Source organism: Atractosteus spatula, chromosome 7 (genome assembly GCF_055471065.1).
Source record: "Atractosteus spatula isolate fAtrSpa1 chromosome 7, fAtrSpa1.hap1, whole genome shotgun sequence".
NCBI lineage: Eukaryota > Metazoa > Chordata > Actinopteri > Semionotiformes > Lepisosteidae > Atractosteus > Atractosteus spatula.
In genome coordinates, this window is record NC_142712.1 from 38,502,394 (window position 1) to 38,525,289 (window position 22,896).

Below are 22,896 nucleotides of genomic sequence, written 5' to 3' on the forward strand. Positions count from 1 at the left end.
CGCAGTGGTTGTTCTATTAATAACTTTTTCCTCATTTATGCGACCTTAAATTTGAAATTAAGTGTAAAGGCACTTGCATTTAATGGCAACTTTAAAGTTAGAGTAGATTAAATCAGCAAATTAGAATTCTGGGTAACCGTGCTATGCAAATCAATGCACTGCAAGATCCAATCAAAATGTGGGTGCATCTCCTGCAGTGCTATAATTTGCCTGTATTGTGCAACAATACTTTCATCCGTTAAATACTCACACAAACAATGGAGCATCTCATGTTTAACCACTGCCAGCACATCAACGAGGTGAGATGGTGAAGATTAAGTGCTGCTCACTGCTCCTTGTAAACATGCCAGTGCAAGTTTGCAAACATGCCGTCGAGGTTTTCTGTGTTGCCTGGCTAGTCAAAAATCACGAACACCAGCAGTCCCAAAATGCCCTGGAACCCGTCCAGCCACAGAAACAGCTCTGTTCTGTTCTTATTTCTCTGAATGGCACAGGAACCCTCAGTGTACGCCAAAGTCTCCAGCACAGAAGATTTAGAATGTGCATTCACACGTCTGAAGGACAGCCCGGCCCACGTTCAGCAAACGAAACCAGAACCGCTCCCTTTTTACCAAGCCCATCTAGTCGCTGGGGTTTAAAAAATAAAGGCAGGCTCTGGGCTTATCCGTACAACAAACGCATGAAGTGTGAAGTGTGAACTCAGCCGCTGTTTTGCTCCCCTAGACTAGTTCTACAGCAGCAGTACAAGAGTCTTTTGTGTCCCTTCCCAGCAAGGCCGCAGTGCCAGCCTGCCCCGTGTGCCTGGTGTGTGGTAACGTGGTGCATCTCTTTCGGGGAGGAGGGACCGGCTCACCTCATGACTTGGCATCCTGCTTATTAGAGAGGCAGGAGGGGTTCCTGTCAGCCGCATTATCTGTTGAAGCTGGTTTATATCTTTAAAACCCAGGTCAAGGGGGTTGTCGGCAAACACACAAGTTAAAACAAAAGGCAGAACGATTTCTCTTTCACTCCCCCACCCCTCCACGGTCACGATGGGGTGAGGTCCTATATAAATGGGGGTATCAACCACTCTCAAGACAATGGGGGTGGGGAAAGAGAGGGGGGCAGAAAGGAGGAGGAAAAAGCTCAGACCATGCAGGGTTAGAACAGCAAGTGTTAGGAGGAGACATGCGTTAACGGAAAGCAAGATGCAGAAGAGAAAAAACAAACGTGAATGAATTTATTCTTCGGGGAAAAAAGTCTGAAGAGATCACTGCCGAATACGTTTAAGTAGTAATGGCAAGAAACACCAATGCGATTTTTAGTTTTATTCCCACTCCCCTGCTGGCTTTGCATATCAGGGGTCTTCTCGATTCTGTTACTTCTTTGCAAACAAAGTGCCTATCTATACAACCAATAAAAACGCACAGACGCCGCTAGACATGCTACATAGGCACACAGACTGATAAGATGATCAATGAATCAAATAAGTAGTATTAAATCACCAGGCCTTTCACTACATGAGAAAAACAATGCAGGCAAAAGTGACAACAAAAAAAAAAACTCACAGACTCTGAAGATATTTTCATCAAGAGCTCTGGCCCTGGTGTCCCGACGAGCATCATAATTAGCTTCAACTGATCAATATCTATCACACCAACATAAAGGAAAACGCAGGGGGAGTGGCTCCGGGGGTGTGGCAGAACCAATACTGGGATGAAGACAGGTGTGAGGCGCACACGGTGAAGCAGACTGGACTGGTGCATTCACATTATTCTTACTGATCCGGTCGCCCTTTAATCAAATCGTATCTTTATGCAACTGTGCCAGGCTTTAAAACAAAAACACTCATGCTGTCCCACTACCACAAACGCCAAGCTGTCACTGGCGAGTGCTGCAGAGAAAGTCTGTGGAGAAGAACACAAAGAAGGCTTAGCTGAAGCTTGTTTCTCACCCCCTCCCCCCCCAAAAAAAATCACTTTGCAGACTAAAAAGAAAATCTACAGTTGGGTTAAACGTCAAAGGTGGCAGTTAAGGAAGCAGTAAACAAAGCCAAAAAAGCTAAAATGCTGACAAGAAAGCACTGCAATGAATCCCTGCCCACCATCACCTGCAGAGATACTAGAATATGGTTTGGCTTCCTTTAGCTCTCCTTTCCCTTGGCCTCAGCTTCCCTTAGCTCTCCTTTCCCTTGGCCTCAGCTTCCCTTAGCTCTCCTTTCCCTTGGCCTCAGCTTCCCTTAGCTCTCCTTTCCCTTTGCTTTCCTTACTCTCGCTCTGGGAGTCTGATATCGGCACGTGCTTGCTGCATAAAGAATAAACTACGAGCTCCGAGGTGTCTTCCTTCGACACAGGACAAGGTGCAGGAGAAAGGCGTTTGGAATCCCTGAATGCATGAAGCGGGAGAGATACTGGGAGCCTTTGGGAAACACTAGACAAGACTGCCGAAAGAACTGGCGACAGTATTCTGATGACGGGGAGAGCTTGGGCAAACAACTTCCCTGCAAAGGGAAGACGGACGAGTCGAATGTACAGAAGACCCAACAGCCGCTCTCTTTAAAAAAATGCATCTGTCATGAAGAAGCCACATTGTGTCATGTGCTCTAAATTAAACTCTTAAAAGCAGACATGTACTACTGTGGAAATGCAAAGCTGACATCAGCACACAGTGTGGGGGGGGGGGAATCACAAAAAACATTCAAAATAAAAATTCTTCTACACAGTGATTTTATTTAAACTGTGCACAGCTGCTGCTACCATCAGAAATTCGCTTGAGAATCAAGAATTCTAGCATCTAAACACATTTAAATTTCTCAAAAAAGTTGCTCAATACATGCCTTTCCACACACACTAAAAGCAATCTAACATTAAAAACAGCTCGAACGAACATCTTGGCATGCTGAACACTCAGTTCAGTTTTTCATTCATATTTCAAGCCTTTGAGAAAGAAAAAATAATTACGGGAGATGAGAAAGCGGTTAGGCACAGTGGGTGTTAGAGGCGGGTCAGGAAGCAGGATTAGTGCCACACAGAGGTGAAAGGTGAGAGGTGAGAGGTGAGAGTGCAGGCAGGCCCATGTGATTGTACTGGCATCTTCACTCCTGGCTGCAGGCAGCGCAAGCTGTGCCTCCGGTGTGCCCAGGCACAACCTTCTGCTAAGGCGTGCACAGCAACAGCACAGAACACAGGGGCACAGCGATCCAGGAGTTCACACAACCATGCATGGCACCACCAAACAAAATCAACAAAACACCACACAGAGGTGTGCACCCAGATCACAGCTGAGGAGGTGAAAGCACTACCTGGCCTGGGAAGTTCGCTGACTAACCTTGTTCCTGTGCATTTCCTGTGTGGTTGATTTTTTAACTTTTAGAATAGCCAATGGCTGTTATATATGGAATCTATTCAGATTTTATGATGGTGTGTTCAAATCGGGGATCTTAGGAGTGACTCCTGTGCCAGCAATGGCAGGAAGAGAAATTGCAGAAAGAAAGGCTCAGAGCTACCCACTGGATGAGCTATCTTCTGACACTACGAGCTCTGTAGGGACCTACAGGAGGTTTAGCACCATCCAGAGAAGGGGCAAACACCTTACATCTCAAGGCCCCAGTGTTGTTTTTGATAGAACAGCTCATTTGCCAAAAAGACTTGATTTATTTCCCCGTTACAGGACCACTCCTGACAAACGCAGCAGCTTCTTGCTGGACTGCACTTTACCATTGAACATAGATTGAATCTGCCTCGTGATCTCAGCTGGGGAACGCAACATGTGGGGTCCCGAAGCAGGCAGGTGTCACTATCAGCAGGGCATAAATCTGGATCCTCGAGAAGTGAGTGGCGCAGCCACTGCAGGCCAATTGCAAGTGTTGTCCTCACTCCCAGGCTGTGATCCGAGCTACTCAACCCAAAATCATAAGACTGGGAGAAACATCCCATCATTTCACCCCAAAAGAACACTTAACAGGATTCTTTCTGGTTGTATTTGCACAATTCCAGATTCCCCAAATCACAACACTGACATTTTGCTCATCAACACATTAAATTAAGCTGCTTCTTTTAATCTTAAAAACACCAAAGCAATCGCTGATGTAGAGGGAACTCTTTACCTGAAGTATGAACCCCTGACACCACATCCCAGCAGAAAAGATTCCATTTGAACAGTTTAAACCTGCTGTTTTTAAATTAACAACTATAATATGTACACAAATTGCTTACATACACTAGAAAAAAAAACTAGTAACACCTCTTTCAGGTACAGCCTGTGGGGAAAACACACATTAAAAGTCATATAAATGTAAATTTTCCATAGCTCTGTCAGTTCAAAAAACCAATAAACCATCTATTTCAGGTTTACATTGACAACTTGCAGAGAATTTACTATATTTTACATTACAGGCTGTAAGCCAAGAGGGGCTGCTCCCTCCCCAGATCATCCTGGCATGTTCGGTTCAGCCTGAATTCACAAGGGCACATAGGCAGGTCAGAGCTTCTTCAACGCCCTCCTTCAGAGCTCTTCAGTAAGGTAAAGAAACACACGGCACAAGGCATCAGCCTCTGAAAGCAGGTCTGGAGGACAGTTTGCAGACTCAACATGCAGTGTTGTCCGCACAGTGGCACACCACACGCCTAACAGGCTACAGGGAGCAGTCAGAACAGCGCTTAGGTTTGGTTTTCAATGGAGGTGACGCACCTGCCAAACAGAAGGCAATGAATTAAGCACCTTTACCTGCACAATTCATATTAACCAGCAGGCAATACTGTAAAACTGCTCCTCTTGTTTGCGCACTGAACTAGCTGTGCCACAGACCGTTCCTACAAAAGATGGTCAGGGTGGGTGGCGAGAGAACAATTTGGGTTCAGCTTGCGTGGCGGTTTTCATGCTGGGAGGTGGCATACTGTCCCAGAAACAGAAGCCCAGGACAAGCCCAGGAAGAGCTGCTTTTCATCAGGAGCACATTCGAGAGACCCCGTCTGTAAGGCCCAAGGCACTGACCTGGGCCAATACAGGTACTGATATATGACTGAAAGGATACGATCTGTGCCAGGAAACAATGTCCGTCCAGTCAGCAACTCGGCCATTATGCATCCCACAGACCAAATGTCCACTGCAAGAAAAGAACACACACAGTGGACACAAATCTTAAGTCACGGCTGAGCCAATCCAATCCCATGGTGATGCCACCTGGAGCCCACCTGATTTCGAGGTGGAAAGTTTGCAGTGACACACAGCGCCAGCTCTAAACCAGAAGTGTGAACCGTGACAACCACACAGAAGAAACTCCCTGTGTTGACTAGCTGATTTAGATTAGATTTTCAAATTGCACTTGTCAGTCATAGTCTGTGAAGGACATTATACTGTCCTGGCTCCACAACCCGGATGTACTTACTGGACTTTGAGGTGAGCCTGTATGGGGAAGCAGAATAGAGCACTGCTCTGCAAAATCTGAGGGCCCAATTCAACATCAACTTTTTAAATTAGAACCAATGACATTCAGCTTAATCAGTCAATGAGGTGTTGCCAGCCTTTAATAACAAGGTAATGTTTGGAAGGAGACTCGGGAAGGGATAACTAGATGTGTAGTGTATTATTTTGAAAAGGCTTATTTTGTAAGCCACTCTAATTAAGAGTGGGCAGATCTCTTTCCCTTGCCACAGTGCCGCAGGCTCCTGCTCGACTCCTCGGATGGCTGCCCCCCTGTGGATGCGTCTGTGTGAGCCCCACCTGTCATGTTGTAGTGCATCCAGTTGAGCATGATCTCGGGAGCCCTGTACCAGCGCGTCGCCACGTAGCCCGTCATCTCGTCGTCTGTGTGGCGTGCCAGCCCAAAGTCCAGGATCTGGGGGGGGGGGGGACAGACAGAAAACCCAGTTGTTCAGGCTGTGCGATTCCACAAAGAAAAAGCTATTTCCTGTTCTTTTCTGCAGAATTCCGCCGCGGAGAGAGCCACGGATGGCTCACAGCTTGCTGATCGCGCAGCAGCAAGTTCTCGCTCCAAAGGCCCGGTCTGGAAACAGACAGTGCCACAGCGCCGATGCCTGGGCTCCAGATCCTACACCCACACCTTCCCCATCTACCTTCACGGCGTCTCCCTGCCTTAGCCAGATTGGGAAAAGGCAGGACTACGAGCGTCCCTCTGGTTGCCGGCAGAAAGGAAGTGACTTCAAACACAGCCACTGCTCTCTCACCTTCAGCTCACAGTCCTCGTTGACCGCTAGGTTGCTGGGTTTCAGATCCTGCGGAGGAAAGCAAAGCGCACGTCATGTCTGTGCAAAGCAGCACTGATTTTTCCGCCCCACCTCCCCCCACCCAAAATAAACAGTATCTTTCGGCCTCTCACACACGGGGAGGAAATGAGCTCCACTTTGTGTGTTTGTAAATGGGGTTAAAGCTCCTTCCATGGCCAGAGCGCAGTACCAGTGCAGGTTACAGGGCGGCATGCAAGAGTCAGGGCCGTGCCTGTTGGCTTAATTACCTGGGACAATATTGACAGAGGGAGGACTGGCAGAGGTACTGAGCTGACAGCCAGGGCCAGCCGGTCCAAGCCACTCTGTCCCTTCCACAGGAATCGAATGCCAATTAAGTCACATCATGCAGATGGCAAAAAAAAAAACAACACCAGCTTGGCTAGCCAAGACAACAGCCAGCCCTGATGGGGGAGAGGGGGAGGAAGGCCTAAAATAAAAAAAACTGTTTGCTTTTAGATAAGAACTTGGTTTTGAAATTGCCTCTCATCTCCACTGGAGTAATTATCAGATTAAAAAAAAAGATGTAAGTGCTTTCATAATGTGCACATGGCTATTGTAAAACTGAAAAGTAAGACACTTACTCTGTGAATGATATCCGCTGAATGGATGTACTAAAAGAGAAAAAATAAAATGGGCAAGTTGTACATCAAAAAGACAGGAGTGTCTTTCAACTGCAGAGGCCAGTGAGCATTAATCGTGGTGACTCAAAGGGCAGACTTTTTCCTGCATTACACATTTAAATATATTACTGCAGTGAGCCTGTTCTTAAAATTCTTTCTCTTGTGATGCCGAGCACAGTACAGCACTGACATACCACACTGCTGCTCCAGGCAGATAGCCCCCAGAGAGCTGCCAGGGCAGAAACAGTGCTGCTTCTGCAGAGCTCCCTCTGTGGTTAAAGATCACATCATTAAAATATAATTTGTGTTTGCTACCATATGATTATAATAATGGACTGCATGATCCCATTCTCATGCATGGATCCCACTCACCAGAGTGAAATGATAAAACCTAGTTAAATTTTTGCACAAACTGTGGACAGTTTTGGACTGGCCCTACAACAACTTCAACTAAGGTCCAGCAAGGTGCTGTAACTGCTTGAAGTATGAACCCCATCATATCTGAAATCTGCTTATTGACTGGGTGGTCAGTCTCCATGGTTTGCAGATTCAACTATTCAAAATCAAACTGGAAAGTATGTGGAAGTGCATTCCTTCAAGACACAACTGGATGAGTAACTAATAACTCTAATAGTAGCAATATTAGATCTAATAATAACTATCAAACTATATGGGCTGAAAGGCCTCAGGTCATTGGCAACTGCTTATGTCCTTCCTTTACGTATCAGGAGTCTGTACCTTCAGGCCACGCAGAATCTGGTAGATGAGGAATTGCACATGGTCGTCCGTGAGCTTCTGACACTTGACGATGTTGTTGAGGTCGGCACCCATCAGGTGAGTCACCAGGTACCTTCGAATGACAAACAGAGTTCAAGAACCAGCACAAAATCTCTATGCTCATTTACTTTCGATGTTTTCTGAAAAAACAGATGTCTGACAAACACAACAATACAATGAAGTGGACTGTAAACACAAGAGGATAATTAACGCCTTGCACTTATGGTGCACGTTTCCCAGAGTGCTTTGCGTATGGAAGAGGACCCACTTCATCGACCTCCATTATTTCAAGGGAAGGATTAACCTTCTTGGTCTGGGTGAATTCCACATACAGGACTTCAATAGATCAAGCAGTGCAGCCAGACACAAATTTCATAGACAAAAAAGGAGAAAAGTACACCATGTCAGCCCCAGTGTACTACAGTATATTCCAATACATTAGGCACAACAAATTGGTACTCTCTGTACTGAGCCGCTGGCCTCCTGCTTTATTTCCTGTCCTCTCCAACTGCCCTTCAAAGCTTTGATGAGCATTCTTGATTTAAGAGATAAGATCACTTTAATGGCCAGATACAATTTCTTGTATTAGGAATTTGTCTTTTCGCATACCCCAGCTTGCTCTCCATGAGACACACAGACAGGGAGAGAAGCTTGGGGTCAGAGCGCAGGATCAGCCAGTTATACGGCTGCTCAGGGGCCCAATGGAATGGGATTCCTCCGCCGGCTGCAGGATACAAACTGGCACCCTTCCAGCCACAGTCGCAGATCCTCAGCCACAGAGCCACCCACCGCCATCCAGTAATTGACTATTAGATGAATTACTTCACCAAACACTCATTAGTGAAAAACTAGCTCAGAGCGGTTAGCAATAGTCTGCACTTTTCTGAAAATGGAAGATTTCTGTTTCCTTCCTTTAAGCCCTTCCTTCTTCAACAATCTGAAGCCCCAGTTTTCAATGAACAGCCCCTTTTCTGTATTTTAAGCTGCACCTTTTCAGAAGGTTTTTCCCCAAGACAAAACAATTCCTGCCTTCCTTCTTCTCTCTGGTCTTAATTCTCCGACACACGTTTGAGTTTAGTACAAGTATATCCGTAGGTGATGTATACATTGAGAGTCTTGTAATCAAGAGTGGCATGCAGGAGTGCTTTACTGTATTTGTGCATCAGTTCTGTAGACAAGAATATCTTCCCAACTGCATCTGGGTTGTTGCTTTTCCTCGCTTGTGTACTTCAATTTGAAAACAAAATGCTAAAAGGTCAAATATTTTCCCAGCTAAGTATCCACCAAAGTCAACAATTTTATTACAACTGCAGTTACCAATCAGCACTTATTTTATAGAACAGCTGTTCCTGTCTGACGCTACATTTATTGCTAAACATCCCGAACAACAACATCAACAAAACAGAAATGGAAATGAAAAAAATCATGTGCTTGCTTTAAAAAAATGAATTTGGTTTAAACTGAGAATCGACATTAATTGTCGAAGCTCTTTGGTCAGCTCTGCACCTTTCTTATATTCAGAAATCATATAGAGAACAGAGGCTCTCTGAAGTCACTGTTAATTTCTTTTGGTCGTATCAGCAAAAGCGTCGCTTCAAAGCAAGCAAAGTTTTGCAAAGGTAAAGACTGTTTATGCCTACAGAAACTGGAAGAGAAACACTTCCGTTTACCCATTTCCATCTGGGAGTAAAGACTTCCAGGAACAGAGTGGTTTCTCAACTCAGCCCAACCTTTGTCTATCTCTCGTGCCTGTTCCCACTCCATTAACAGCACCTATCAGTGTCCCCATCGCAGAAGGAATGCCATTAGGTACACAATGTACACCTACACACTGAACAGCTGTGACTGCTCGTAACTGAAGCCTTGTGAAACAACTCTGTACTTGGTCATTTGTTTTCCCCAGAAAAAAAAACTTTGCAAAAGTAGAAAAACTGTGGTCTGCATACAACAACAAAAACTTGCCTAGCTGTTGCACTGAAAGAGGCCAGGAAGTAATATCACCTCGCACACGCAATATTAGATTTGTGGTTCTATCTTAAAGGGCACAAGCTAGCAAGGTTTACTGTAACAAATAACCTGACTGCTGCATAGTGTGCTTGAAGCAGTTGTACTTTCCTGTTCCTAAATAGTATAGCTCTAAATACCCTCTGTCCCAGCATCCCCTGGGTGGGGTCCAGAGGTCTCCGAGAGATTTAGATAGATTATTCTTAGCTGTCGTTTCCGGGCAGTTCCCACACCGGCACAGACTCCCCGACAGGCCTGGCTTCTCCTCCACCTTCACAATTCTCCCTTCACTCCAGTTAGCTGAGCTGCAGCCGAGTAGTCAGCACACAGAAACCACACCACTAACACCTCCTGTAAATTACATCCTGCTGATCAATAGCTCCCTAGGCCTGAACACTATGGTTTCAGATTCCTTCTGTGCACACCGCTGTCTTCCTGCTTTGACCTCAGATGCCCTAATATTGTGTTGCATTAGCCTGAGACAGCAGGACACTCAGTTTCTATTCTCCCCCTTAGGGCCCAGGGCAACAGTTCAAGAGGAGAGCAAGCAGAGGGCAAATCAATGCAGTCTGAAAACAAGTGCCGCTTTTCTTCACGTTTTCTTAACCCATTAATGTCTGACCTCCCGCCGGTAGAAGGAGAAGAAGTCTCTCCCCCCCCCCCACTACAAGTTCACTAATGGGAGTCCATGAGTGAATGTAGGCTGACCACAGCAGACTTGGCCAAGTCCGAATCTTTGATAAACCGCCTCACCTGGAAAACATAAAGTGATATCCTGATTTCAGAAACAAGCTAAGAACAATCACACATCACTTCCCACCGCCCGTACGTGTAACTCTGGCTCACAGCATGAGCTCTTCAGCACACGAGTGTTACGGGATCAAGCCCAGGCTGCATCATTAATCACACGCGACAGGGATTCCCAAATGGCCCAGGGATGGGCAGTGCCTGACACTCGCTGGCCACCGCCTCCTCCAGTTGGAGAAAGCTCTCCTTTAAGGCACTGCCGAGAATGCTACCCGTCACGTGACGAATGGCTTGCACGTTGAGTAAGCCAAGGCGATTATTAAACGATCATACCATACTGTGAAGGTACAAAAACAGCTGTGAGATTTTGTAACAAGCTATGCAGCCATGTTGCTTTATCAAAGACCCTGGCTTCCTTCAACAAACTAGATCCTTGGACAGATTAACTACCGAACAGACTAAAAACAAATGGCCTCCTCTCGTTTGTGGATGTGCTCTAAAACCCGATTAATAATTTCATTGTGCTACTCTTTGTCCAAGTAAACGTATTTTGGCACCAAACTGAAGGTCAGCATCACTTGTTGCAGGTTCAGAATGCTGCCAACTGGATGAGTTTGTTTCCATGGAGACCGTAGAAGAATGGATGCAGTTTTCCTGTGTAGGTGCAGCTCCTCGTCCACACTGCGGACACCCACACGTGCTTTACACTGCTAGCATCCCGAGACTGAAGCGGCACAGAAACAAAATCAACCAGCCTGCCGCAGGGAATAACGCTGAGCATCTCCTTAACAGCAGCATCATTCTTGCACTACTCCTGCAAACAAGATACAAACAAGGCCCCAAGAAAAGAATATTAAAAAGTCATCTGCAGAAGTCACTTAACTGAAAGCCTTACAATGTACAGGTGAGGTGCGAGACCTGAGGAGTTTCCTGAGGAGTTTAGGGTGGAGATGAAATTTCTAGGCTTACCTTGCACCTATAAATATACACAATATACAGAGCCCCAGCCAAGACACACGCAAGAAACCTGTGGGACTGTTCGGCTTTATCGCAAAAGTCCCCGCTGCAGTGTTATCACAAGTGTTCTGCGTGAGTATCTAGCTCAGGCCCTGCAGGAAGCACAAAGCTGGGTTGCCAAAAACTGCAGTGATGGAGCCTTCTCCATTTTCTGCTTGGTGCTGCATGCCAGATTCATGACCTGTGCCTGTTCTATAATAACAGAAGGGTTCTATCCAACAGTTTTAAGCAGGGGCTAACGAAAGTCCTGGCGCTTACGTCCACAGTCCCACAGTCCTGCCGAAAGGCGTCCGTGGCGAAGGTCCCAAGTGTGCGAGCATCGTGCATTCTGCCTCAGAGTGGGCGGCACTGAAACCTGAGTCATCTCTACTGCTGCATGACCGCGATTAGAGCTTCCTGTTAACACTAACGCAGAACGCGGCACGCTCGGCCACAAGCAAGGAGACCAGAAGAAAAACAACAACCACACAACCTTCTTGTCTCCACCCCAGTGCCCAACGCGCACACATGCTCAACAGGCAAAGTCTCGGATCCATCCTGGATATAACTTTCAAACACGAAACCTGCACTGCACAGCCTGGCATGATGCGCAAACCACTCGCAGCTGGAGACTTCCAAGTGAATGAAGAGACTTCTAGAGTTTCACATGGAAATCAGGACCAGAATATAAAATAAATGACTATCGGTCCAGGTTCACAAACTGGGCCCATCAGGCTCAACAGTGACTGGAGTCCAGATACCCAGAGCTCAGGAAAAGCAGGCAATTAGGAATAAGGTCATTGCTGAAGCTAGTCCCTGGGACAATATCTGCAATCACAAGAAATCTGACCTCAAAACTCCTAACCTCTTAAATTTCCTTAAGTTCAACACTCTCCTCAAAGTTCACAGAGTGCACCTGACCCCTCGCAGAGGGAAGTACTTGAAGCTGGTTCTGAGTCCCCTGTGGGCATCACTGATAGTGGTCATGTTCTAGGAAGAAGTCTCCTCTCGTTTGTGCGTTAACCTCAAGAGGGATCATCCCTGTCCACCTGTACTGTTACTAGGGGACGGTTCCTGGGCCTGGGCCTCTGACAGCAGCAGGAACAGATCTGGCTGGGTGGTCTGACTGCTCCACATCCCCTCTCCTGGCGTCATGGCCTCCTGGCCTGTCTTGAGATCACCGATGTGAGGATTGCGACTGTGGGAATCGATGGAGCCAGTGGGGGCTGGCAGAGGCTTGGAGTGCTGCTGCTGGCACAACCAAACCTTGCTGCAAGGGGGCTCTGCTGTAGCTGTTCGACCACAATTAGTTTAGAGTCTTGCTGTTGCTCCTCAAAGTCAGGCTGAATCTACTCCTGTCGTCACTACAGGTAGCCCAGTTTACAAAAGGTGCATCACGCTATTTAAAATGGAGCTAGAAAACTGAAACCCTCAACATTTAATTTAAAAACACATCTATATTTTCTTATAAAAACACTCAAATCAAGATAAAGAATGAAGGGGCGTTGGTGGACTAGGAAGGGGCCCTGCTTGTAAGTAAAGGGATGTTAACCTCAGTCTCCTGGCTCAATTCCACTCTGGGCTTGTACCGTCTTGTCTCATGAAATTTCTCCCTTCATTTTATCTTCTGGTACATAAATACAGCCACGCCTCTGCCAGGCAGGTGCTGCACTTCAGGGGTGGATGAAGTGGATCCCCTCCTGTAAGTAAAGCTATTATTTACCTATTATTTCTTACCGTTATCGTACATGGAACTGGAAGGCAAAGGACAAAACAGGGCCCAGGAAAAGGTAAGAACTGTGAAGGCGGCTGTTACAGGAGTGCACTTCTAAAGATAACTGGGCTGAGGCAAACCAACTACGTGTCAAGACCACGAGAAACATAGGGCCACAGCAGAGGCGACCAAGCTCGCGCCTGTGCTAGCCATTGTGAACACAGACAGCAACCACACTGAACCAATACAGCATCTCCTGAAGAGCCCACATCACTTTTCAAGCACCTTGTGCCGGAAATGGCATACCTGCTACCAAATCCAAATTTTCTAAAAGAAGAATGAGTAGAAAAGCAACTCTCGCAGTGTGGCACGTTCGGACTTACACATCATTGAACTCCTCCAGGCTCGTTGCAGGAGTGAAAACATCCAGGAGCCCAATCACCTGAAAGACAGAGAGACACAGTAAGATCTCGAGTACAGCACGTAGTGCACCAAGATCTAAAGTGTAGAAGGTCGAGCAATTTCGGATTAATAGAAAACTTGCAGCCAGGGACGTTGTTTCTGCACATGGACTATAACAACGAACACTATACTACACTTTTTCCTTCTGTACAGGAGAGACGTGCAGTAAAGAAACAAAAGTTACGCAAGTTTAAATGCAAGCACTGAAATGTTAGCTGAAGCAGAAGGCAAACTTTAATTTCACTCCATTTCTCCAGGGTACTGCTTTCCTGACAGATGAATTAATGCTTTTTCGTGCAATGGCTCTACTACATTTTAAATTGCACTGCTGGTCAAAAGAAAATGTGTGAGTAGTCTTATCAGTCCTGACGCTGGTGTTTCTGCATGGAATTAAAAGGAAACAGGGTGCCAGAAGTCTGACATTTTTCAGGAGTTCCCTGAAAAACAGCCAGAGACACTTAAGAGAAACAAAGAATCTGACAGAAATGTAAGTGGGGTAAATTTTAGAAACCACCACTTAATGCGGTTATTCTTTGTCCGGTGTGAATCAGGCTTCATGAGACCACATGTTATCTTTATAGTGGTTTGCAGGCTCGACATGACTACAAGACCTCAGTGTGTGGTCTTGGTCCAGTGCTGTTCTAAGTAGGTTCTTCCTCCAACTGTATTTCACTAAGCAGGACAGAAAATCTGGGTTAAGCCCTCTAAAACACTATGCCAACAAACTTTTAAACCCAATGTGGACAAGCACTTAAGTAACTTAATTTTAGGAAACATTGCAGCTCTGTTTAAAGGCACCTTCTATCTAAAACAAAAGTTACAAACAAGAGTTGGTTATATGAGCCTTCTTGCTTATCTGCTTACTGTTTGCTTATGGATTTGTAGATTCCACACTGCCATTTAAAAGGTCCGTGGCTATCAGCATCAACATGCAACTGAACAGTTTACTCAAGACCCCCACAACCCTTTGTGTAAAGAAATTCCCCATTACTTGTTTTCCTTCAAACAAAAGTAGAAAACAAAAGTTGAACAATGAGCACTTGCTAAATTTTAAACTATTCTTTACTGTGCAGAATGCTTCAAAGCAAGACACTTCATGAGACAGACAATTTGGAGACTGTAACTGCCTTGCAACAATTACTCTAATTACTAGAAAAGTTTATAAGCTGATGACTTGCATTTATCGATAACCGAAACTCTCAGTATTTATTAAATCTCCTCACGTAAACTGTTCCAAAACAAGCAAAAGATCACGATACACACTCTTAAACCTCTGAAGAATCTCTGTAGCACTTCTAAACGCTTGGTGAACATGACCTTTTGTGTTCGCATGTTTCTTACTGTTCAGAAGAAATTGAAATTAGCACAACTTGTGGCTTCTGAACATCCTTTAATTTCAGATGCGTAGGTGGGCATTCTTGAAGGTAATTTTTAATTACTTGACAGAGGGCACAACTGAATGATATACAATTTGAAACTTTAGCAACTGGGCATGGATCTTCAGAAGGCATTTTCTTTGTTTTCAGGTTGCAGTGTCCTGTTTCAAGACGGCTCTTCTCAGAGGCAGTAAAACTATGATGGAATATAAAATTGTAAAAAGCATGAGAGCTTTTTAGGCAAAAAAAAATGTACACAGCCTGGCAAAGGGATTAAACAAACTAAAATAAATTCAATGCACAGGCCCCCTATTTTGAGAGTTTTTTAAATAAATGATGTTTGGGATAAAGACTGCCTTCAATTTGTACTTATTCGCTAGTGTTTAAACATCTTCATTGCTATTGAATCTCTGGCTCCATCTCAACGTAGGGTGTTTGACAACAAGAAATGCAATGCTGAGAGTGGCTGACACAGCACTCTATAAAGCCTTCCTCTTCTGCTCCAGACAGCTCAGTCTTCCATCAGTGCGATAAACATCTATCAGTCGTGCTGCTTGTACGTCAAGTAGCCGTCAAGCCTGCTCGTGACTCAACAACAACATTCGGTTTCACAGCGCTGTCACTGTTCAGAGACAAGCTTTCAGGTGTGCAGGAGGCACCTTGTTTTCGACACTACCTTAACAAAAAACAAAAGATTTTTCTAGACCATGAGTGTAATATAAAAGCATGAAATAAAATAATGTTTTTATGTATTTTTAACAAGTATTTTGCAGACTAAACTGAACAGCCTTCAAGGTTTCTCAAGTTATCCATTTTTTTTTACAAGTTGATACAGCAAAAAAGCATATATACTGGTAGACGAATAAAAAAGATTTATAAGATGCTTGTTATTCAAAGTGGCTTAGACACTAGTCAATGGCTGCGGCTGTAGATACAATCACAATAAGGAGGCCGCAGGAAGCTTGTTGCTCTTTACAAGTTAACATTTTCAGTCAGTGGCAGAGTCAAAGCTTCAATCAGGATTACAGCCTTTGACCCCTGTATCCCATCAGCCTCAGGCAGCACAGCTTTCTAGTTTTCAAGACCTGATGAGTACGCAAAATCCTCTAAGGCACTGGCAAAATCCAATTCAGAATCAAAAGTGAAACACAAACCAGAGGACACAAGAGTGAACGATGTGAAAAGTGCACTTAAAACTAAGAAGAGGAGGTGCGTGTTTACACAAAGGGCTGTGGGAGTCTGGAACAAGCGACGCATGCAATGTTGACGGGGATATTCTAGCCACTGGACTGGCCGAATGGCCTCCTCTAGTATGTAACCTGTCTGGTGTTCGGGAGAGGGGTGTTGGCAGGTGACCGGCACCAAGCTGCCTGGCGGGGTTTCCTCGAGCAGGACTCACGTTCTCGTGCTTCATGTGCTTGAGCAGCCGCAGCTCCCGGTACGTCCTCTTGGCGTGAATGATGGACTGGAAAGGCCTGGACAGCTTCTTCACGGCGACCCGCAGGCCCGACTTCACATCGACGGCTGAGCTGCAGGGAAAAGGAAGGCACACCGGCAACGTTATGTCATGATCAGAGAGAGGACCTTGCAGCTCTGCGTGCCGCGTTCTGAATCACTTTCATTTCCCCAAGGGGTTCTTCTTCCTGTACTCACTACAGAGCAGCAGTACGGTCTTCAATTATAACGGACGCACTGGGTGGACTTTCCACAACGGGTCAATTCTTGTTGTCAGGAGCCATCAGAAATTTCTCCTGACATGAGACCGAGAAGCAGAAACATTTATTCCACTTCAATTGCCAAATTCCAGTAAACCGCTTTCCTAAAAATAGGCATCTCCCTCAAGACAAAGAATCTTTCTTGTAAGAATCCCTGCGTGCGCTTTTTTGGCCTTTCAAATACATTCAGTTGCACAACTTCAGCACAAACTGTTCCTGTCCTGACAAAAATAACATATTAAAAAAAAGGCGAAAGGCAAAGCTGTTCTGAAGTTTCCATAGCAGCCTGGCTGGTTTGTCATGGTAGGGTTTGAGCTCCGGCGACGGACAGGCTGGGGGAGTCTGGGAGAAACCCGCAGACCCCACAGCACCAAATCTGGGGCACAGTCTCCCGCAAGAAACACAGACCCAAACGCGTGCTCCTCACCAACTTTCACACAGGGCTGTACAACTGGAAAACAAAATCCCAGTACACTTCAATAAAAATCTGCTGCAGCATGCAAGTGTCACGGGCCTTTTGTTTACACAAAGACGTTTCTTACTCAGACCTGGGTGCAGCAACAGACCACTGCAGGAGAATATTAGACCGAGACACATTGGGAACAATCTGCTCAGCACAGGTTTTACAAAGGACAAAGTGGTGTGACAGCCCACAGCCCATTTTTCACTTGGCCTTGAAAGGTCATGATAAAATCTTGAATGCTGTGACCCACGCAATGACATCTGCCAAGATACTGAAAGCAGAGAGAAAGCTGCAAGGCAGGTAATGACAAAAGGTTAAAACACATGACCATATACTTTCAACAACATACATTACTGACTGAAATTTAAGGTGGCCTTGTATTTTAGGGGCATTTCCAAAAAGGAAAAGTTCATAAAATAAAAAATATACATACAGTAAACAAAAGCACTTTTGTTACTGTAATAGTTTCAGCCTGGAATGTGGGAGACTCTCTTGGCAGCGACACCTCAGGTGAGCTTGACCACCTGATACTGCAACAGGGTCAAAGGTCGCAGTGGGTGAACCCAGGAAGATTGACGATGCGACCTTTGGCTGTCTCACGGATGAGCATTTTGTAAATACACAGAAGGCACGTTTGCCAACAAGCAGTCTCGTCCCAGGCTGGAAGCCTCCTCATTGTGAAAAACGACTAAGTCTTATAAGAAGTCAGCTGTCATGACTAGCAAAGAGTTGTTGAGCCAAATACACCCATCTCTCGATTCACATACGCAATTCGCTCCTCGAAAACAGTTGCTAACATGAAATATTGGAAACCGTCTATTTCCACGACTTTTCATGTCGAAACGTATGATTTGTTCCTGACGTCTAGAACATAATCCATAGCCGTTAACTGCCAAGGCAAGAACACTATTGCTTGTGATGATCCCTGTATTTCCCCTAGTACAGACAGATAAAGTGTGCAAGCACTGCAGGAACACAGAGACAGCGAGGAAGCGTTTTGCTGGATGTCCTGCTGGGAGAATGGCATCCTGGTTCGGCTATAAAGGACGTGTCTTTGCTGTAACAAAAATTGCTCCGAGTGTGAAAAACAGATATAGAAATGTGTACAGTTGTCACTGTAGCAAAACAGGTGAACCGGGTGTTAGTAAATCAAGGGCTGGCTGAGGAAATGGGACAAGTGGTATGCGTCAGATCTTACCCCAAACACCAAAGAAAGAGGGAGACACAGACTTCAGCTAATCCTTTAAATGTTCCGCTGTTGCTCGCCATTTCAAAATGAGAGAGAGAGAGGCTGGACTCTGGTTGTAACTGCCATATTTGTTTGGGGCACGAGAACTTTATTTTCGCAGTTTCTGAGTGGAGAACCTGGAGGTGCTGCTCTCACTGATACAACACGATTCTCCACACCCTGGAAGGCAGTGCACTGTGCCCTGTTGCACCAACGATATGGAATGATCTGCCAGCCCTTATCAGATATTACACGTCAGTCAGCACTTTCAAATCCTGTCTTAACAGACATTAACATTCATTTATGTACAGCCTCTGTAAGATTTCTTGTTTCCCGTGCATTGAGATGTCACGAAAAGTGCGATATACAAAATTATCTTACATAAAATTTATACTTTCAAAGCTCTTCTGTTTACAAGCGCATTCTGTGATGTTTCTGACAGGCACACATTACAACGACGTGCAAATAACTTCTGGGCTGTGTACCTACCGATTCTCTGTTTAATCTATTCCCATCGCTTCATGATCATTTAATTGAACAGGAAATTAAAACTCTAAAGAAATAAACCTTGTGTCCCTGCTGATCCTGGCTCCAATGGGTTATTGACAGTGTTGCTTTGCTGCGGTGCCATAATCCAAGTAGGTAAACAGATCCAGGCAGGTAAACAGATGCGCTCACACCACACAGACCTGTCACATCAGAGTGAGAGATCCTGACACAGACAATACACGCACCGGGCAAAGTATCAGGAACCAAAGTATCAGGAATCAAACACGGTGAAGATTTGAGAGGAGTTTATCTGTGACTAAAACAGCCATTTCCTAAGAAAGTCAGACACAAGAAGACGCACAGAAGATGGATTTCCCACAGAGCCCTGAATTACAACAGTGTTACAGAGGGTATTATAGTCCAGGTACAGCCATGGTCATCCTATGCTATTAATAACATACACCTATATACTGTATAAACACGTGTTCACAAGTGACCATCACCAATTGTACTAAACTCATAGAAAATGCTTCTACTTATGACACAGTGGCTATTCCTGATGTTATTCCCACCTTTCATTACTCCTGAGGTGCCATGTACAATAGCAGGTGCCTATTTAAAATGCACTCAAGCCTGAAGCCTCAAGAGTAATGACCCCAGGCCAGAGTCAGATTTCTACAGCCTGCCAACAAGACATGCTATTCATTATTGCCAGCAGCCATATCACCCTGGAACTTACAACTAGCAACCTCCTGTGAGCCTGTCCAGTAACAGGATGGGAGACCTCCAGGGAAAAACTAAGTTCGCTGCTGGAATTGGTGTTAGTGAGACCAGTAGGGGGCGCTCAACATGTGGTCTGTGAGGGTCCTTATGCACCAGTAAAGTGATGGGGACACTATATTGTAAAAAGGCGCTGTCCTTCGGATGAGATGTAAAAGCAAGGTCCTGGGGTTATTAAAAATCCCAGGACGTTTCTCGAAAAGAATAGGGGTGTAACCCCAGTGTTCTGGACAAATTTCCCATTGGCCTTCACCAATCATGGCCTCCTAATAATCCCCATCTATGAACTGGCTTCATTACCCTGTTCTCCCCACTGATAGCTGATGTGTGGCGAGTGTACTGGTGCACTATGGCTGCCATCAAATCATGCACGTGGATGTAGTGGTGGAGGGGAGTCCCCATTACCTGTAAAGCGCTTTGAGTGGAGTGTCCAGAAAAGCGCTATATAAGTGTAGGCCGGGGGGTCCTAACAGTCTGGCCTGTCAGTCAGTATATGCAACACAAACACCAAGCACATGAGAGGAGATACAAACCCTGCAGCACCTGGCAGTTTGCCAAGCCTGACACTCCCGCAAGGGGTTCAAGCTGTAATGAGCTCAGCCAGTGTCACTTAACTCCTTCAGACCCAGCACTCCGGTCATGATGACTGCATGCAACTCTGCAACTGATCCCTGAACCCAGCTCCCAGCCAGACAAAAGAACAAGTGAAATGAGTTCATATCCTAGTGCACCAGCTCTCATTAACTTCTCTGGCTCTCCCGATGAACAGCCAGATCTCATCTCGGCAACAATAATAACGGTTGCCACATGGAAAGTCAAAAGGCCAGCTGGCGTTCTTTTTTAGGGAACGTTCTTTTTAAGCCGCTATTTGTTTCCATGAATGAGTGCAAAGCGATGCTCCCAAATCATAAGGCTGCCAATTCCAAGCTACGAAAGGTGACAGAAAGTGTATTCTAAAAACTGCCTGTGGGGGATAAGGAGCAACCGAAGGAGGGTTACTTGTCCTGCTAGGTGTCGTCATTTTTTAGAGCTCCACGCATTCTGATTTGTCACCTACACACAGCTCTCTGGCACAAGCAAGAAAGTGTAAACTGATACAGAAGGAGCTGTACACAGACAGCTACCACAATCAGGACTTAAGTTCCAGTTATCCTGGCTGAACAAATTCTGCTGATTCCATTATTCTAAAGACAATAACATCATGAATTGTGTGTTCTAACTTTGAAATTTGCTTGTAAAATCCTAACGGTTGGAAAGACAAGTATAATTTTACTCATTTTCTTTTAGATGTGAACCTAACTTCAGTTACTAGAAATCAGAAGCTGGCTTTTTCCTTTGCTGTGGCTGTCGTCTTTTGCACTTAACAGCCAATGAACGCCAAGCTTGGAAGGCTGAATTCAAATGATATACAAGCAGTATTCAGGAAGATCCCTACCAGCTAAATGGTGTTAAAAAAAATCAGCAGAAAAATATTTCCTCAGCAAAAAAAAAAAGATCATATTCAGCACACTTACACAATGGAACTTTTTTAGAGGCTTTTTAACTGCAGGGACTGAAGTTCTGCTTTCTCTTTATTTCGTTCCACCTCGCCAACCTCATAAACAAGTACCATAAATCTCTGCCTCAATCCCAGTTTTCATTTTCATCGGCTTCCTCTTCAGTTAGAAACGCTAAGCAGCGAGGAAACCGAAACGTCCATACCTCAGGGCCAACAGGCAAAAAACCTCCCAAAGTTACAAAACCCCAAAATACCAACTGAAGGCTTAAAACTGACATTGAAATGAGCAGTGCGTGATCTGCAGAATATTTGCCACACCCAAATACAGCAGCCTAAGACTCTGAAATCCCGAAAACAATTCCAATATTAGTCACCTACAGCAGGAACTACATGAGGAATTAACCTTTGGACTCTACTATCTGTGCTCAGCGACTCTCTGGCTCTGAAGAGTACAGAGTACTTTGCCCAATATATTGTTATAGAGGGAAGAGATGGATACAAACATCTGGAAAACAAAACACGCCGTTCTTTTAACGTTGTTTTTGTTTTCTGGAGACTTTCTTAGAGACGGGACATTGCTCTTCAAAGCATATTAGGGTGAGGTTTTCTACATCAAGCTAGCTCAGAGCTCAGATTTCTGTAGAACAAAGATGAACACAAGATTATTCAGAGACGCACACTGAAACAGAAAAAGACTTAAAAGAGAGCTATTGGCTAAAGAATGTTCCTGGAAGGAGCTTGTGTCTGCACATGCACGTGCACAGTGGATCAGCTTCACCTGGAATTTGTTGGAGAATTTCTGCAGCCAATCACCTGGAACTGGTGTCGAGTCATAAGAGGCCTCCAGTTTAGCTCACTGTCATCGCTGTGCAAAAGCAATCAATCTTTGTCTCAATTCCCCTTCCCAGGAAACAAGGAATGTTTCGAGAAACTCTACTTGCTTGCTCCAGAGGCACCAACAAGTTTGTCGGCTTTTGACAAAAGCACTGAAGGCGTTTCAGGGAAAAGTTTGTCCGAATGCAAAGGGAGTGGATGTTACAGTCAAATGACTGCAATTACCAGGTTCCATTTCCTGTCACCACAAACCAGTTGGGCATCACCAAGCCCGATCTACTTCCGTGTGGCACAGCACAATATGGCTTTCAAACAACAACAACATCACTTTTTTAACCCTATACAATTTCTTGCATTAGGAATTTGTCTTTTCGCATACCCCAGCTGGCTCTCCATGAGACACACAGACAGGGAGAGAGCCTGGGGTCAGAGCGCAGGGTCAGCTATTGTACAGCGCCCCTGGAGCAGTTGGGGTTAAGGGCTGTTCTTGAAACAGTGAAAGCTGTGCGTTAATTAGCAGTTAACATCCCTGCATGGCTAGAATTTTAACATCCCTTGCTACACTGTCTACCGAACACAACAGTATTGGAATCCTGCCCTGATCCAATGTTCCACACTTAGTTTGTATTTGCAGTGAATCACTGTTTGGCGAGCTGCACCTGCTTCACGCTGATCTGGTCAAGTGAACAAGACGAGGCAAATACGATGCTGATCAAGTGAACCAATCCAATGCAGGGTGCCAGGGTCTGCTACTGTAGATATCTAAGTGTTCCGGCAAAACCCTTGAAATTGAGAACATTCATGGTTACGGGGCAACAGGAAGAGCCTGCTAAAAAAAGGGCAGAGCACTCACTCACTCACTGTTGGCTCCCATTATTACGAACAAGTAACAAAACACAAAAAATTCTTGATGGCATGCCAAACATGCAGCTTGATTCCAGACTGCCGGGAGATCATAAATCTCTCGCT

The 22,896-nt window shown here is 45.2% G+C and overlaps 1 protein-coding gene across 2 annotated transcripts in view; it reads right to left on the reverse strand.

The window, feature by feature from the left end:
* Nucleotides 1-22,896, reverse strand: part of mapk14b (mitogen-activated protein kinase 14b) — a 37,475-nt gene that overhangs the window by 7,140 nt on the left and 7,439 nt on the right. Inside the window, exons 2-9 of one of the 2 annotated variants that reach the window (XM_088920115.1) lie at nucleotides 16,320-16,449; nucleotides 13,466-13,524; nucleotides 7,583-7,694; nucleotides 6,806-6,835; nucleotides 6,165-6,212; nucleotides 5,701-5,815; nucleotides 5,012-5,083; nucleotides 854-933 (exon numbers count right to left, since the gene is read on the reverse strand). In XM_088920115.1, the coding sequence (XP_088776241.1) occupies nucleotides 854-933; nucleotides 5,012-5,083; nucleotides 5,701-5,815; nucleotides 6,165-6,212; nucleotides 6,806-6,835; nucleotides 7,583-7,694; nucleotides 13,466-13,524; nucleotides 16,320-16,449 (646 nt within the window). Of the gene's footprint in view, nucleotides 1-853; nucleotides 934-1,547; nucleotides 1,628-5,011; nucleotides 5,084-5,700; nucleotides 5,816-6,164; nucleotides 6,213-6,805; nucleotides 6,836-7,582; nucleotides 7,695-13,465; nucleotides 13,525-16,319; nucleotides 16,450-22,896 lie in introns of both variants that reach the window. The other variant, XM_088920116.1, reaches the window with a different exon arrangement.